This window comes from Hydra vulgaris, chromosome 04 (assembly GCF_038396675.1).
Source record: "Hydra vulgaris chromosome 04, alternate assembly HydraT2T_AEP".
Lineage (NCBI taxonomy): Eukaryota > Metazoa > Cnidaria > Hydrozoa > Anthoathecata > Hydridae > Hydra > Hydra vulgaris.
In genome coordinates this window covers 38,861,740-38,877,500 of record NC_088923.1, presented here as the reverse complement: position 1 = coordinate 38,877,500, position 15,761 = coordinate 38,861,740, and the positions used below count along the sequence as shown (strand labels likewise).

At 25.2% G+C, this 15,761-nt stretch overlaps 1 protein-coding gene across 3 annotated transcripts in view; it reads left to right on the top strand.

The window, feature by feature from the left end:
* Positions 1–15,761, top strand: part of LOC105846105 (diacylglycerol kinase theta) — a 100,839-nt gene that overhangs the window by 9,336 nt on the left and 75,742 nt on the right. For all 3 annotated transcript variants that reach the window (XR_010638234.1, XM_065796276.1, XM_065796277.1), the window contains exons 5-10: positions 268–399; positions 475–607; positions 3,320–3,414; positions 8,382–8,454; positions 8,732–8,814; positions 10,928–10,974. Coding sequence is in view for 2 of the 3 variants with exons in the window: in XM_065796276.1 (XP_065652348.1) it covers positions 268–399; positions 475–607; positions 3,320–3,414; positions 8,382–8,454; positions 8,732–8,814; positions 10,928–10,974 (563 nt within the window). In the remaining variant the exon portion in view is untranslated. The remainder of the gene's footprint in view (positions 1–267; positions 400–474; positions 608–3,319; positions 3,415–8,381; positions 8,455–8,731; positions 8,815–10,927; positions 10,975–15,761) is intronic.

The window sequence follows — 15,761 nt, the reverse complement described above, 5'->3', positions numbered from 1 at the left end:
ATTTAAACTAAGATGTAATTTGATGACCTTATATAAATAAAAAATTTATTTAGAGACGTAATTTTATTTTTCCATTTACTATTTCAACTATTAACTTCATTTATATTTACCTGAAATTATATTTACCTTTTTGTTGAAAACAATAAAATTATTTAGAAATTAACTGAAAGTTGGAACCTCCAGTTTTTAAGCTGAAGATTCCAACTTCCAGCTGGAATAGATAACTCCAGCTTGAAAGAAATAAAAAAAATATAAATTGCTTTTAAGAAATCTATTAGACAAAACCATCATTGGATTGAAGAACATCTATCAGTTGACTTAACATGTGAAGTTTGTGATAAACATTTCAGCAATATGGATTCTTTTTCTGGATTACGCTGCTCATGGTGTCTTAACACTGTAATATATTTTGCTAACTCTTATTAGTTAGGTCTTAATAAGCTGTCATTATTAACATTATATCACTTTATTTAGGTACATTCACATTGTATGAGTCAAAACAACCGAGCATGTGATTTTGGCCCGCTTCATAAATTGGTTTTACCTCCTTATTCTGTCAAACAATTTTCTTCTGATTGTTTGTTTTATAAACCAGTCAAAAATATGGGTAAAATTTTTGATAATTTAAAATTTTTTTTTTTTCATAGATCTCAAATTAATCATCATCATGTTTTTTTGTATGATGATATAAATTAATTTATTATTATTAATGAGACAAACTACTTGAAATGTATTTAAAATCAAAGTCACATTTCACTTTTTGAAAGTAATTTTAAGTTAAAATCACTTTTTAAGTGATATTTTATTTAGTTTTATTTATTCTTGTTATATTTATTCACATACACAAAATGTTTTTCTTTTTGATATAGGTAAAGGATTATTTACATATAGGTGACTTAGCACCAAATCAGCCTATACAAGGAATACAATGAAATGAGATAGTTGAATGCAAAGTTTAAAAATTTTTGATATAAGCGTCTACACCAAATAAAATAAAAATAATTACTCCCCCGTGTACTTAAAAATTTAAATATATATATAATAAATATATATTTAAAAATATATATTAAAAATATATAAAAGTATATTATTGTATGCAAAGAAATTCTACATAAATAATTTTCTAATACAAACTCATTTTTTAAAATTTTGTTGTATAGACTGGTTTGGTGCTTAACAATCCTTATTGTATGCCTATAACCTTTATTGAACATTCTTCAAGTCTTTTTGTGGTTATGTAACAAACCTGTTTAGTTTGTTACATTTCTATTTTTATCATTGTTGGTGGATCTTATATATTTTTTGTTAAGTTTGTATTATACATATATATATATATATATATATATATATATATATATATATATATATATATATATATATATATATATATATATATATATATATATATATATAAATTGATAAAAAATCACTTAACAAAAATTTTTTTCATTTAACAGTGTTTCATCAATAAAGACTCATCAGAAAAAAATAGATTTAGAATACATTTTAAAGTTGTTTAAATATATATATATATATATATATATATATATATATATATATATATATATATATATATATATATATATAATATTTTTTTTTGTTTTTTTCAATGATATTGTGATCTAAAGAAACCTGTGTATTTATGATTGGATGTTTATGAACTTGTATGTGTGTAGTATCATGTGCATGTGTGATGATGTATGTAGTGTAATGTGTATGTGTGATTTTTGTTGAGTGCTATTCTATTTTTGTTATAGTGTAAGAAGTTGTTTATAGACATTTAAATTGCAGGCTTAAGACAACATCGAGCCCATATTGTACAATATGCAACATAACAAAATTGTTTTATGATACAGTAAACCCCTCGTAGGTGTATTAGGTGTACCGAATGATACACCCACTTTTATTTTACAGTACAGGAAGATACCCTTGTATTGTACGATATGGGAAAGTTTATATTTGGGTGGTTGATTCCCATCGTTACTGAAAGGATTTTTTGGTTTCCTTATTCATAAAGGTATAAAATCTCTTCCAAATTACATTTTTAACATAGACTTATTGATTTTAACTGTTTTGATTCCTTTATATGGATATATGGATAGTTTTAAACTGTATTCGTTATGTATACCGTAGTTTGCTGAAGGTTTTCGTTATTTATTGAAGATATGGCGTCATCTGATACTACGTGGCAATGATGTAAAAAGAGTTACAAGAGAATAAGCCTTTGAAGGACAAGAAGGAAATGATTAAATTTGTGCATAGTGAGTTGATATCAAAAAGGCATGGCAGTTCATCAATAAGTGTGGGGACTAGATTCTAGGTTTCTATGAGACACTAAAGAAATGACTTTTTTATTTAATATGTTATATTTCTTACCAACTGACTGCAAGTCATAAGCTAAACTAATTACAACATAATTATAATATATAGCAGCTAGAAGTAGATCAACACAAAATGCCACATTCACCAATGATGTTTCGGAGAGCAATATTTTTGGACCTTTGTGTCCTTAGACAATTCTTTCTTACAATTATTTAAAGTTACAATTATTACATGCATAGCGTCTGAACATACCTTTTTCTCACGATTACTAAAAGATGTTTTTGATAACTTAATTGCAATGTATTTTTATTTCAGTTACTTTAATAACCATCATACCATTATTTTTATGTATTATATGAGATGGTTAAATAAGGCAACAGTTTTGAAAGATCTAAAAGAGGTTTTTATATAAGCAAACTTTGATATTTTTCTCCTCATTATATTTCTCCTGAGTTAATATCCAGTCACTTTTGCATATTTCTCAAATTTTTTTACTTAAGCAATTAGTCATAGTAAAACAGGAATGTATGACCGTTTGCATTGTTTTAATATAAGTATTTAGTGTAGAATATGTTACTTAAGTCGGTCTGATCCTGTTTAATAGTGCTTTTAATTATTTAATATGTTCTTTTAATGGAAATAAAATGCTTTCAATGATTAATGCGCTTTAAAAAAAAAGGTTTTTTTTTAAATAAGTTGTATAAACTAAGTGCTTTAATTTGTGTTAGAACTTAATTTTTTTAAATTTTTTTATAAAGTAAAACTACCCAGTGCTCTGAATCTTTAACAAAATATTGTGAACACAAAACACCACCACACCATACACTAACCATATTATTGTTTATACTACAAGTATAAACAATAATATGAATTTAATGGATTTTCTATATTTTGGGGGTCACAGTTAATTCGAACTTGAGCATTAATATAATTTGCTTAAAAATAATATAAAATTAGTTTGTTGTAAATATAATATTTTTAATAATATTTTTTTTAGATTGTGCTTGTTTTATATTTGAGAGCGATATGAATAACATGATTAGTTGGAAGTCTGTTTCATTTACAAAAGATTCAACAGTAGCAGATGTTCTTGTAATTATCTTAATATCACATATATATATAAATATATATATATATATATATATATATATATATATATATATATATATATATATATATATATATTTATATATATATATTTATATATATATATATAAATATATATATATATATATATATATACATATATATATACATATATATATATATTTATATATATATATATATATATATATATATATATATATATATATACATATATATATATATATATATATATATATATATATATATATATATATATTTATATATATATATATATATATATACATAAATACATATATATATATATATATTTATATATATATATATATATATATATATATATAATATATATATATATATATATACATATATATATATATATATATATATATATATATATATATATATATATATATATATTTATATATATATATATATACATAAATACATATATATATACATATATATTTTTGTTAATTCACCTCCCCAAGGCCAAAAAAGCCACTATAGGCAAAGAGGTTACTTGGTTGTGGTTATAGCCCTCTCTCAACTCTATAACTCCGAAACACGAACCTTGACAAGTACAGTTGCTGCGCTGAGAAACAACTTGAGCGCATTACTACCAGGAATGTGGTGGGAATTGAACTCAGAACTTTTCACATATGAAGCGAGCGCTCTACCACTACACCACTACCGCATATAAAAAGATGAATAATTTATAGATTTATCTCTTTGTATGTGTGGGCTTAACACTGTGCATGAACATTCAAGGTTCCCACTGGTCCTGGAAAGTCCTGGAATTTGAAAGTGGTCCTGGAAAGTCCTAAATTTTTTTGATTATTCTGTAAAATCCTGGAATAGTTCTGGAAAATGGAATAATATTTTATATTTGGTTGCTTTTTTTTAAGTAAAGAAAAACAATACACCAACAATGCAACTACAATACTAATTATAGTAAATTAAAGTAATATAATTGTTCTAATGTATATGGAATATGTTCTAATTTTTATGGAAAATCTGATTCTTATATTGGTTTTGAAATTTGTACTTTAAAAATTTAAAAAAAAAATTACACATCCACAATAAGGCATAGTTATGGTGTTTTAAAAATATTATTTGAAAGATATCATCATAGAGGTTTCCATAAATCATAGTTATATAGAGAGTTTATATATATTTTTTCAATTAGTATTTAAAAATATATATATATATATATTGTATTGTTGTATAGTTATGAATAATTTTTAAAAGTATTATATATTAGAGATTCTAAATTCTTTTTGGCTCCTAAAATGTTTACGTTTTTTGTTTTGTTTTCAGATAAAATAATTAGACAATGCCTAAAAATAAATGTATTTTTCAACTAAAATTGCTTGTTAAAACAAAATATAAACATTGGTTACGTAAAAAAACAGTTGTGATTTGCAGTAATTGTGCTAAAGACATTAATATTGCTAACATGGGAGAAGTTGTTTTAACTTCACACTTGAAAGGTAAAAAGCACATAGAGAGATCTCCTTCTGCTAACAATATCAAGTCATTGATGCCAACTGCTCCTAACACTACTCAAGTTAATGAGTATATGTTAGAATGCTCAAATAAAGCAGAGCACCAAAAAACAATTAATAAAATGCTAATAAATACATATACAGTTGAAGCTGAAGTTTGTTGGATCCTTAATATTGTGTATTCTAAATGTTCAATAAATTCTTCAATTGATTCTGGTAAATTATTTAGTAAAACATTTTCAGATAGTGAAATTGCTAAGTTGTTTCAATGTCGACCCACCAAAGCTAGTTAGTTATATTGCAACATTCAGATTAGCTCCCTTTTTTAAAAATGAGTTCCTCACTTCCCTATCTAATATACCTTATTACGCTGTTTCATTTGATGAATGCATGAACCAAGTTTTTCAGAAGGGTCAAATAGACCTTTTAGTAAGAATTTGGGATGACAATACAACTATGGTTAAAACACAATCTTAATTCAGAGTTCATGGGGTGCTGGGCAGCACATGATGTTATGCAAACATTCCTAAACTGTCATCAGATGGGCCAAATGTAAATTTGCTTTTTCTAGATAATTTTAAGAAACAGAGGAAAGAGAAAAAACTTGATCCATTTATAGATATTGGAACCTGTAATCTCCATATCATTTATGGTAGTTTTAAGGCAGGGGCAAAAGCAAGTGGCTGGGAGCTAAATAATCTATTAAAAGCAATGTGTCAATTTCTGCATGACTCTCCTAGTAGAAGAACAGCCTATGAAAACATCACTGGGACACTTGATCATCCAATGCAGTTTTGTTGGCATAGGTGGTGTGAAAATAAAAAATGTGCTCAAAAGGCTGAATCACTACATGATAGATACAAAAAGTTTGTAATATATTTCAGTAGTCTTAAGAAAAGCAAACAACCTGATTCAAAAAATAAAAACTGGCAGACTAAAAGCCATGGTTAATAACCCTGTTTTGCCAGCTAAAATTAAATTTTTTGAGATGGTTTCTGAAAAGTTAAATAGTTTTTTGAGATGCTTTCAAACATACTAACTTGTGTTTCAATTCCATTTATGGTATTACATTTTTTATGGTATTACATGGTTCCATTTATGGGTATTATACTTGGTGAAATAGTTGACAATTTTCTCAGGAGAATCATACTAAAAGACGTTTTAAATTAGGGTAGCAGTCTATACCAGCAGCTTTAAATAAGTTTAATAGATAAAAGTATTAGAAAGCCTATAAATGAAATTGATGTTGGTTTTGCTTCTCAGTTAAAAATTGATGAAGCTAATTTAAGTTACAGTGACCAAAAAATGGTTATATTTAAGAAAAAAGGCAGGCCAGATTTCAGCTGGTCTGTTGACATATCTCTTTGAGAAGTCCCCTTAGAAGTTTGTCATTGTATGCACTGCAGTACTATTAAACCAATTTTCATTTCAAATCCGAATAAAAGGAATACATGCATCAATAATTTTTCAATTTTGTTGCAAAAGTTAGTTAATTATGGTCAATTGCCACCAAAGTCTGCCGAACTAGCAAAAAATAAATATTATAAATTTTTTGAAATAGTAGACTCAAATGGAAAATCATTTAAAGAATTTGATATTAAAAACAATAGTCTTTATCATTTTTTCTCTGACTTTGCTGAAGCAAATGTTTGGAGTGTTAATAAAAAACTTCTTGTTGAAAATCTTAAAGTAAAAACCTTTATTGCCTTATGTCTTATTCAAGATCATTTGTCCTCCTTTGAAGAATCCCCTGATAGTATCAAAATTAATAAATAAATGCTGCAAAACGTAATACAAGCAAGTATTCAATATAAAGAGTATTTGCAATCGCAAAGAGAACAAAAAGAATGTAACAGAAGGAATTTAAAAAAAAATTTTTGGACAATGAGAAAAAGGTTGTTAGAGCTAAGTGCAGAATCAGAAAAAAAGAAACTCTTTCAAGAAAAACAAAAGAAAATTGAGGATTTGTACAATATAGAAAAAAAGATGATTCATGAAAATGATAAATTCACTGCTTAATTTTAAAAGCATACTTTTGTACACATTGTTATTAAGTAAAGTTTTAGTTTTTGTTTTGTTGTTTTGTAAAAATGGTATTTATATTATGAGTTTTTTAAATGATTCTGACGTTTTTGAAATTATTGCGTCAAAAGTTCCTTTCAAATAAAAAATAGTTCTTTGTCAAATATTTTTTGAATTTACATTTAGTTATTCAGCTGTAGTGATGTAGCCATATTTATGTAGCTGTATTTAATTTCTTTAATTTACATTTGATTTCTATATTAATTTGCATTTAGTTTTTGTGTTATTTTGGGATATCTATAAAAAAGTCCTGGAAAGTCCTGGAGTTTATAACGTTTTTTTTGTAAGTCCTGGATAGTCCTGGAATTTAAATTTTTTTATCTGGTGGGAGCTCTGACATACTTCTCCATTTGTAATTTACTGCAAGCCCATAAAATGATATCAAGCTGGCTTCACAATTTTAAAATTTAATTTTTATTTGTATTTTAACTTTTAGGGTAATTTCTAAGGTACTGCAGTTGATATTCTTATATGATGAATATCAATATAGTAATATCAATGACTTGTCATTCAGCAAGAATTGTTATTTCTTGCCGAATGTTATTCAGCAAGAAATATAGATGATTCTTTATTCCACCAAGTCACATCTGTTTAATGTAGGTGTTCTCTTCCTCTTTCAATATTTTTTTGATACTCGTGATTTATACAATTATTTTATTATTACAGTTTTTTAAGTTATCTGGTATTTATGGCACCTTTTTGCTCTTTATCTCTCATCTTTCTGTTAACTGTTAAAAAAAGTGTTTCAGGTTCTAAAGAGTTGTTGCTTGCATTAATGGTTGCATTATTTCAAAATTCTACAGTAATGAATAGCTCATGCAATTAAAAATAAAAATTTTTTTTTTCATCAATATAAATTAGTTATCAACATATTAAAAGTACTAAAAAACGATTGAGACTTCTTGGAGGATAAAGAGCCTTTTTTTTTCAAATTAAAATGTTTTTGATATGCACAAGAGTGGTAGAGGAAATCAAAGTTTGTAAAAGGTTTTTTATGCAGATTTTTAATACAATCTTCATCTGATTAGCAAATATATGATTTTATTTATTGCATTTATTTTAAAACATGTGAGGAGTGCTGCTAGGTTGACTGACAAACAGGTAGAATATGCAAGTTTGTTTATATATATCATGAGCTATTCTAGGATAATAATTTTGGCAGCAGTACCACTATGTCAGCGCCTCACATAAGGAAATTTCATTTTATAAATTCCATAAGCAAAATCACTCATCAATTTTTTTTTTTAATACTGTTTTTTATCTATAAAGATATATATATATATATATATATATATATATATATATATATATATATATATATATATATATATATATATATATATATATATATATATACATTTTTAGATTGCTGCAATAGAATCTTTTAAAAAAACAGAAGACAGTTCAAGTTTTTATCTTACTGGAATCAATATGTGTGGTAAGGAAATAAGATACCTTGTGATTAAGTTTTTTGTTTTTACATATCTATGTAAATTAAATAAATACATTATGTAAAACTTGTGTAATGGGTAACATAACTTTGAAAGTTTGTAAATAACTAGTTTCTAATGTTTTCATTAATAGTTTTAATTATAATTTTAATTATTGTATTAAATGTTATTTTTATTATAATAATTGTATTAAATATTAGTTTTCTAATTACTTTTTTTAGCTTTTCCAAATACGTATTCCAAATATTTAAGACAATTTTTTAGATAGTGAAATGGACTTGCACGAAGATGAAATATTCTCAAAAATATATCCGGCCTCCTATCAACAAATATTTTTGAGGCATAAAGTAAAATTGTTTGTAATATAACTATTATAATGGAGTTATACATAGTTAAAATTAAATATTATAATGTAATTATATTAACATAGTTATAATTAATTAATAATTTAGTTATATTTTAAACTGTTGAATATATACAGCGGCGGCCAAAAATTAAAGACCACTCATTTTTTAGTTGGTTTCTTAATCTTTAAATTAAAATTAATAAGATTCTAAATGACAAATTAAATTTTTTTTTTAAATTTCTTGTTAATTAAAACATACGGATTAAAGTGGTATAGTTTTTTTGATCTAATTCTAATTAAATAGCGTTTAACTTATTAATAAACTGATGAGTACTTATAAATCTTCTTTAAATAAATTGGACAAAATTTAACGACCACTTTCAAATCTTTAATTTGCACTTATTAAAAATAATAATCCATTATTTTTTTTAACTGTTCTTATTGCTTATTACGTTGGCTATAAAATAAAATGTCGAAACCTGAGTTTCGATATCAAATAAACATTTATTTTTTGAATTGAAATAAGGATATAAAAATATTGCAAAAATGCGTGCATAGATTGAAGAAAAATATATGATTTAATGATTTAAAAAATATATGACTGGATGCAATAAAATTTCAAATGACCGTGATGTTCGCTCGTTAGTGAGATTAATGAAAGAAAACAGACAAGCATAATCTACAGACTTGTCTACAAAATGGACACTGTTAAATGGTCTGAAAGCAAGCCCTAGAACTGTGCAAAGGGTCCTCCACAATTTAAATTATTTATGGCGTGCTGCTGCAAAAAAACCACGCCTAAATAAAAAACAAAAATTTGCCAGGAAAGAGTGGTACAAACCACATAAAAATTGGTCAACAGGTCAGTGGAGCCGTGTAGTCTTTAGTGATGAAATGAACGTTGAGGTAGACAACAGAAAAGGTCGCATAATGTTGCGTAGACTTCCAAGCGAACGGTTCGATGAATCATGCATTTTGAAACAAACAAAACAAAGCAGTGGTTCAATAGGCATTTGGGCCTGTATGAGTGTCTGTGGAGTTGACGTTTTTCATTTATTCGATGGTAGTCTCAACAAAGAAAGGTACATCGAAATTTTGGAAATTTCGATGTACCTTTCTTACTTGAGATGTACCTCAAGATGTGCTATGTACCTCGCTTACTCCTAGCATTGATTTATGGCAGTTGCAAGATGGATTTATTTTCCAGCAAGATAATGCGCCGTGTCATAAAGCGCATGTTGTTAGCGATTGGTTCAATTCTAATAAAATTCAAGTGCTTCCATGGCCTGCCAATAGTCAAGACTTGTATCCAATAGAGAATTTATGGTCGTGGCTTGATCACAAGCTTGGTAAAGAACAACTTTACAATTTGGAAGATTTGAAATCTCTCATTTGAAAAATGTCTCTGATGAAGTAATCAAAACTTGAATGAACTTGAATGAAGTAATCAAAACTTGAACAAAAAATGAATTCAATGCCAGAATGAGTACAAGTATGCTTGAAAATAAACGGAGGAGCAACACGTTTCTAAATTATTTTTTTATTGCTTTTTGAAATATTTTTGAAACTGGTCTTAAAATTTTGTCCAATTTTTTTCCCATTTTGTATTTTTTACTAGTCAGTTTTTTTAATTTTTTAACATTATTTTGTAAAAAAATTATAAATTCTTTGATAATAAATATAAAATACAATAAAAATTCTTTCTAAAAATGTTTTTCTTTTTTTGATACCTTTTTCCAAAATAAAATTATACTAAGGTTAAAAAATTTTGAAAAAAAAAAGAGTGGTCTTTATTTTTTGGCCACAGCTGTATATATGTATATATATATATATATATATATATATATATATATATATATATATATATATATATATATATATATATATATGTATGTATATATATATATATATATATATATATATATATATATATATATATATATATATATATATATATATATATAATATGGCCACAGCTGTATATATGTATATATATATATATATATATATATATATATATGTATGTATATATATATATATATATATATATATATATATATATATATATATATATATATATATATATATATATATATATAGTTTTATTTTTGCAGTGGATAAACAGTGTATCCATAATAACAGTGCATGCTGGAAATATCAAGTAATAATTTTGATTTATATTGATTAATTGTAAAAGATTGGTAATCTTTATTTATAATACAGTTTCATCTTAGCTATAATTTCCATGAGTAATTAAGAAGTTTGTTATTATTTTTAATTTCGATTATTTACACTTTTTATATGTTATTTCTTGATAGCTAAGTTTATACTGTGTTTGGCTTTTAATTTTAAACAAAATAAATGCTTCATGGTTTATTAAGATGAAATGAGTTTTAGAAAAGATTGTTTTTACATTTTATGTTTATGTTTACCATTTTCTTGCTTTTTTTACTGTGTTAAAAAAACTTGTTAAAAAATATTTTATTAACATTTCCACTAAACTGCAGTCATAAATTGCAGTCTTTAGATTTTTCAGTGTTTAGGCTTTTCAAATCTTATTTTGATTGGGTCAGAATAAATGATGATAAAGTGCACTCCTTAAAAAAACAACTCAAATATATTATCTCTTTAAAACTTATAAAACAACTCAAATATTTTTAATTATATCACTAATTATTAACTGATTTAACACTCAATTATTATATCATTAACTCTTGTAATCTAACTCTATTTATATTTTCATTTTATTTTCATATATTTTTAATGTGTTTCAAATCTGATATAAAAAAATAATACACCAAATGTATTACTTTCGATGTGTTATTTTGGTGAGCTATGAACTTTAGATAAAATCTTATTAAAAGTATTTATTTTTTTGATAATTTTGTGGTAGTTTGCACACAAAATTCTTACATTTATTTAAAACATGGATATTTTTTGAAAAAAAATTTTTAAGAATTAATTTTGTTAATTTAAACTGTTTTTTTAAAATGGCTTTAATCCATGGCTACTAAAACGTATTAATCAATATCGGTTTGAGTCATGGTTTTATCATTTATAGCCACAAAAAATTATGGTAGAATTGACAAAAAAATCTTTGATTTATGCAATTATTTTATTTTTTTTCATTTGATTAAAACAAGGGTTTACAAGGATTTCTAGCTAAGTTTTTTCTAATTGATTAAGTTAAAAGGATTTTCAGTTTAGTTTTTTTTTGCAAACCTGCAAGCAACCACTTATTAAGTTATGAGTAAACAGAAAACAAGGAAATGAATTAAATGCTAAGTAATTGACAGAAGAATTAAAAAAGCTCTTGTATGATTCAGAAAATCACGATGAATGGAAAGAATTTGAAAACACCAATGTTTTTGAAAGAAAATGAGGTAAATAAAACAATTTTGAACCTAAAGAAACAGTTACAGTTAAGTAATGTGGTATTGCTGAATGATAATTCATTTGAGACATTTTAATTTTAGTTGATGGAACAAGTTATTAGGGCTTGCTCAAGCAGTTACTCAAGAGAAAAATTTGCAATCTTGTAACAATGGGGCAGGAGCTAAAACTTGGTAGCCTTTTAACAATCCAAAAGAGGCTCAAGCTCCACGAGTAAGAGATTTATAAAGGTTAAGAATTAGATCAGGAGTACAAAATGACAAGCACAATATAAAGGAGACTTGTATATATAATTTCTATAAGAGATCAGTTGTAAATATTTATCTGAGAAGACCTTAATTAGAAAATTCAGTAAGAGTATTGTCGTTCATCAATAAAGGATCATTAATATTTTATACAATAAATGAAAATTTGGGTGTTGATTTTTATTTTATGTTGAAAATAAAAAATTAAAAAACAAAACAAAAGAAAGAATTAATAGGATGAAAACTATTCTATAACTAGTTTTTATGTGCTGTTCGAATAAGTAAGTCTTTTATTGATTTTGTGTTGGTAAAAATAATATTTGGTATTGATGACTATATTGTTTTCAGATTCTTGCCAATTCTTATTAAGTGCCTTATACTTAGGAGCAATACTTTATACTTAGGAACAATACTTGTTATGCTCCTTATTTGTCTTTCTTTGTCGGTATTATAACAAAAAGGGCTATTTCTTTTTCTTTTCATTACTTGTATATATTTTGGTGTTGAGTATAGCTTAAAGTTTTTTTAATAGTGTTTATGATTTCTATAGGGTATGCATTAACTATTGCAATCTGTGCTAAGGTCTCAAGTTCTTTTATAAAGATATTGTTGTCAGATACAAGTTTGTTTACATCTCAGGGCTTGAATAAAAATAGTGTTAGATCTCAGATGTAAAAAGTGATTTGATTCATAGTGCAAAAAATAAACCGTATCTGTAGGTTTTTTATAAATAGTTGTTTTCATATCACAAACATTTTTACAAATGGTAAGGTCCATGAAATTAATGATGGACTGAGAATGGTTAAAAATAAATTTGATAGAATGATGCATTCATAAAACTAAAAACCCTTTGCTGATTTTCAATTGGTCCATGAAATGTGAAAAAAATCCTATTCAAGATTAAATGGATATATGGAAACAAGACCGTATGTATATATAGAAGCACTTATGATTTTCATATATACTTTTACGGGCCTTGTTTTAAAGTGTAAACTGGCGTACCATTTATGTACGCGCTCAGCCATTTAACGTAAGGACAAAGCCAATTCACCTAGTCCATTTTTTATCATTTTTAAATATTTAAACACATCCTTAAACATATACTTAAAGATATCATATAAGCGGTAAGATAAAAGAAGTAATTAACGTTAAAACAAGTATAAAGTTTTAATGAAGATTAGGTAAAAAAGTTTGCATAAAAATTACGTTTGATATTTACAAATCGTGCTATTTACAAATGTAATAAGTTAAAAAGAAAACAAAGAAAATTTTAATTCTTCTAACTTTTCCATCAAAAACGTTCAGCAAAAGAAAAAAAAAAGATGATATATGATGCTTAAAAAAAGAAATCATAAAATCATAAGAGAAACAAACTTTTATTTATCATCTTGCAATAGCAAGAATATTTACATAAACAATTTCTCATAACAAACAATAACAAAAATAGTTACCCAATGTTTTTAAAAAATTCAAAAACAAAACAAAAAATTGGTAGCTAAAAAATACCTCATGTTAAATTTTATTTTTTATTAGCGTAACTTTTGGTATTTTAATTTTTTTGTTAGTTTGTTTATTTTGTTATAATGATTGATTTTATCAAAAAAATGAAAAAACATTATTACAAACTTTAAACGACATCTTTAAAAAAGTTTATCTTTTTATGAATTAAAAAAACTTCTTTTATGGATACAACTCTTTTATTAATTTTTTTGATTGAATTTACGCTTGAAACAATATAACTTGCAATATCTTTGTTTATATTTATAAGTTTTATTTTGCAAAAAATTGTAGTTTAGAAAAATAATATTTTATAAAAGTTACATCAGCTTTATATATTAAACAGATTGTGTGATATCAAAAAAGTAAAAATAGAAATTTCACAAAAAAGCATTGATAAAGTAATTAGCTTGAGTTTTTTTTCTTTGTAAGTAGTAATATTTTTTGTCAATAACTTTTTAAAAGTAAAAAATCATCATTTGCAAAGTTGCACAATGAAAAAAAGTATTAAGATATCTTAGTTCATTTATACAAATGTCGAGAAAACAAATAAATTATTTTATGTTAAATGATAATAAAAAATTAATATTAAAGTTAATTATTTAGAACCTTAATAAATGGAATAGTTTTCAGAAAATGGTTTCTTAAAGTTGTTTAATTTATACATTGAAAAATAGGTTGATAATTATTAACTCTCTATGATGCACTAAAACAAAAAATTGGTTCTGCATATGCATATTGGTGAAAAAAGAGCAGTTTATTGGACCAGGACATCTGTCTTATTCACTGAGAACTACTCATTGCATGAGACAAAAAAAAATAAAACAAGTATAAAAGATATAACTATTGAAAAATGAAGAGAAGTTAATAGTAAGTTTCAAGACAGTCAAGCAGTAAAGCGTAGTATCAACCATTAGGGATACCAAAACCACTTTGTATATAGTATACATCTATGCAATAAGAGTGCCATGAAAACATTTTATAGTAAGGAAACACTTCCATATATCAACAAACATAACATGTTTTTATTTAAAAAACCAAAATTACTAACAGTAAAATCTAAAATAAAATAATGTTTTTTTTTTTTTTTTAGTAAAACAAAATTAGTTTAAAATAAATATATATAAAAATAATAAAACAAAAATAGCTTGGATCTTTCTGCTAAGTTAAAAAAATCTTTCCACTAAATTAAAAAAATTTTTTGTGTGTTATTTTTTGGACTTTTAGTTTCTGTATTTCTGGAGTTTTAGTTAATATAGTACTTTTACCTTGCTCTAGAATTTTTTCTGTGAGTTGCTCTGAGGTTTATTGCTTTGGGGTATGGATGAATGGTATTCATCCAAACCCCAAATTCAGACTAATTATTTTGGCTTTTGATTCTGAAAAATCAGCTTCTTTTTTTCACATAAATTTTGGATTGGTTGATTAGAAGAGGTCTGTCTCTAACACTAGATGATACTTTCCCTGAATATTTGTCTATTAAGGAATAGATCTCACATTTCAGAAACCCACTGCAAACATTTTTTACTGTGAACAACATGTCATATGCTGTGCATGTCAGCTAAGGTAACTTGTTTATATTCATATACCCCTATGTATTGGAAACCAATCATTTGCTTTGACCCAATCTAAAATAAGATTTAAATGGCCTAAACACTGAAAATGTAAAGGCTGCAATTTATGACTGCAGCGTAGTGCAAATGTTAGTAAAATCAAAAACTTTTCTTTTGCAAATCTTGTTTTAAATGAAATTTGGCTTTCTTAGTTGTCCATTAATAACAGCACTGGATGGTCCACAAATGTTTTAGTATGA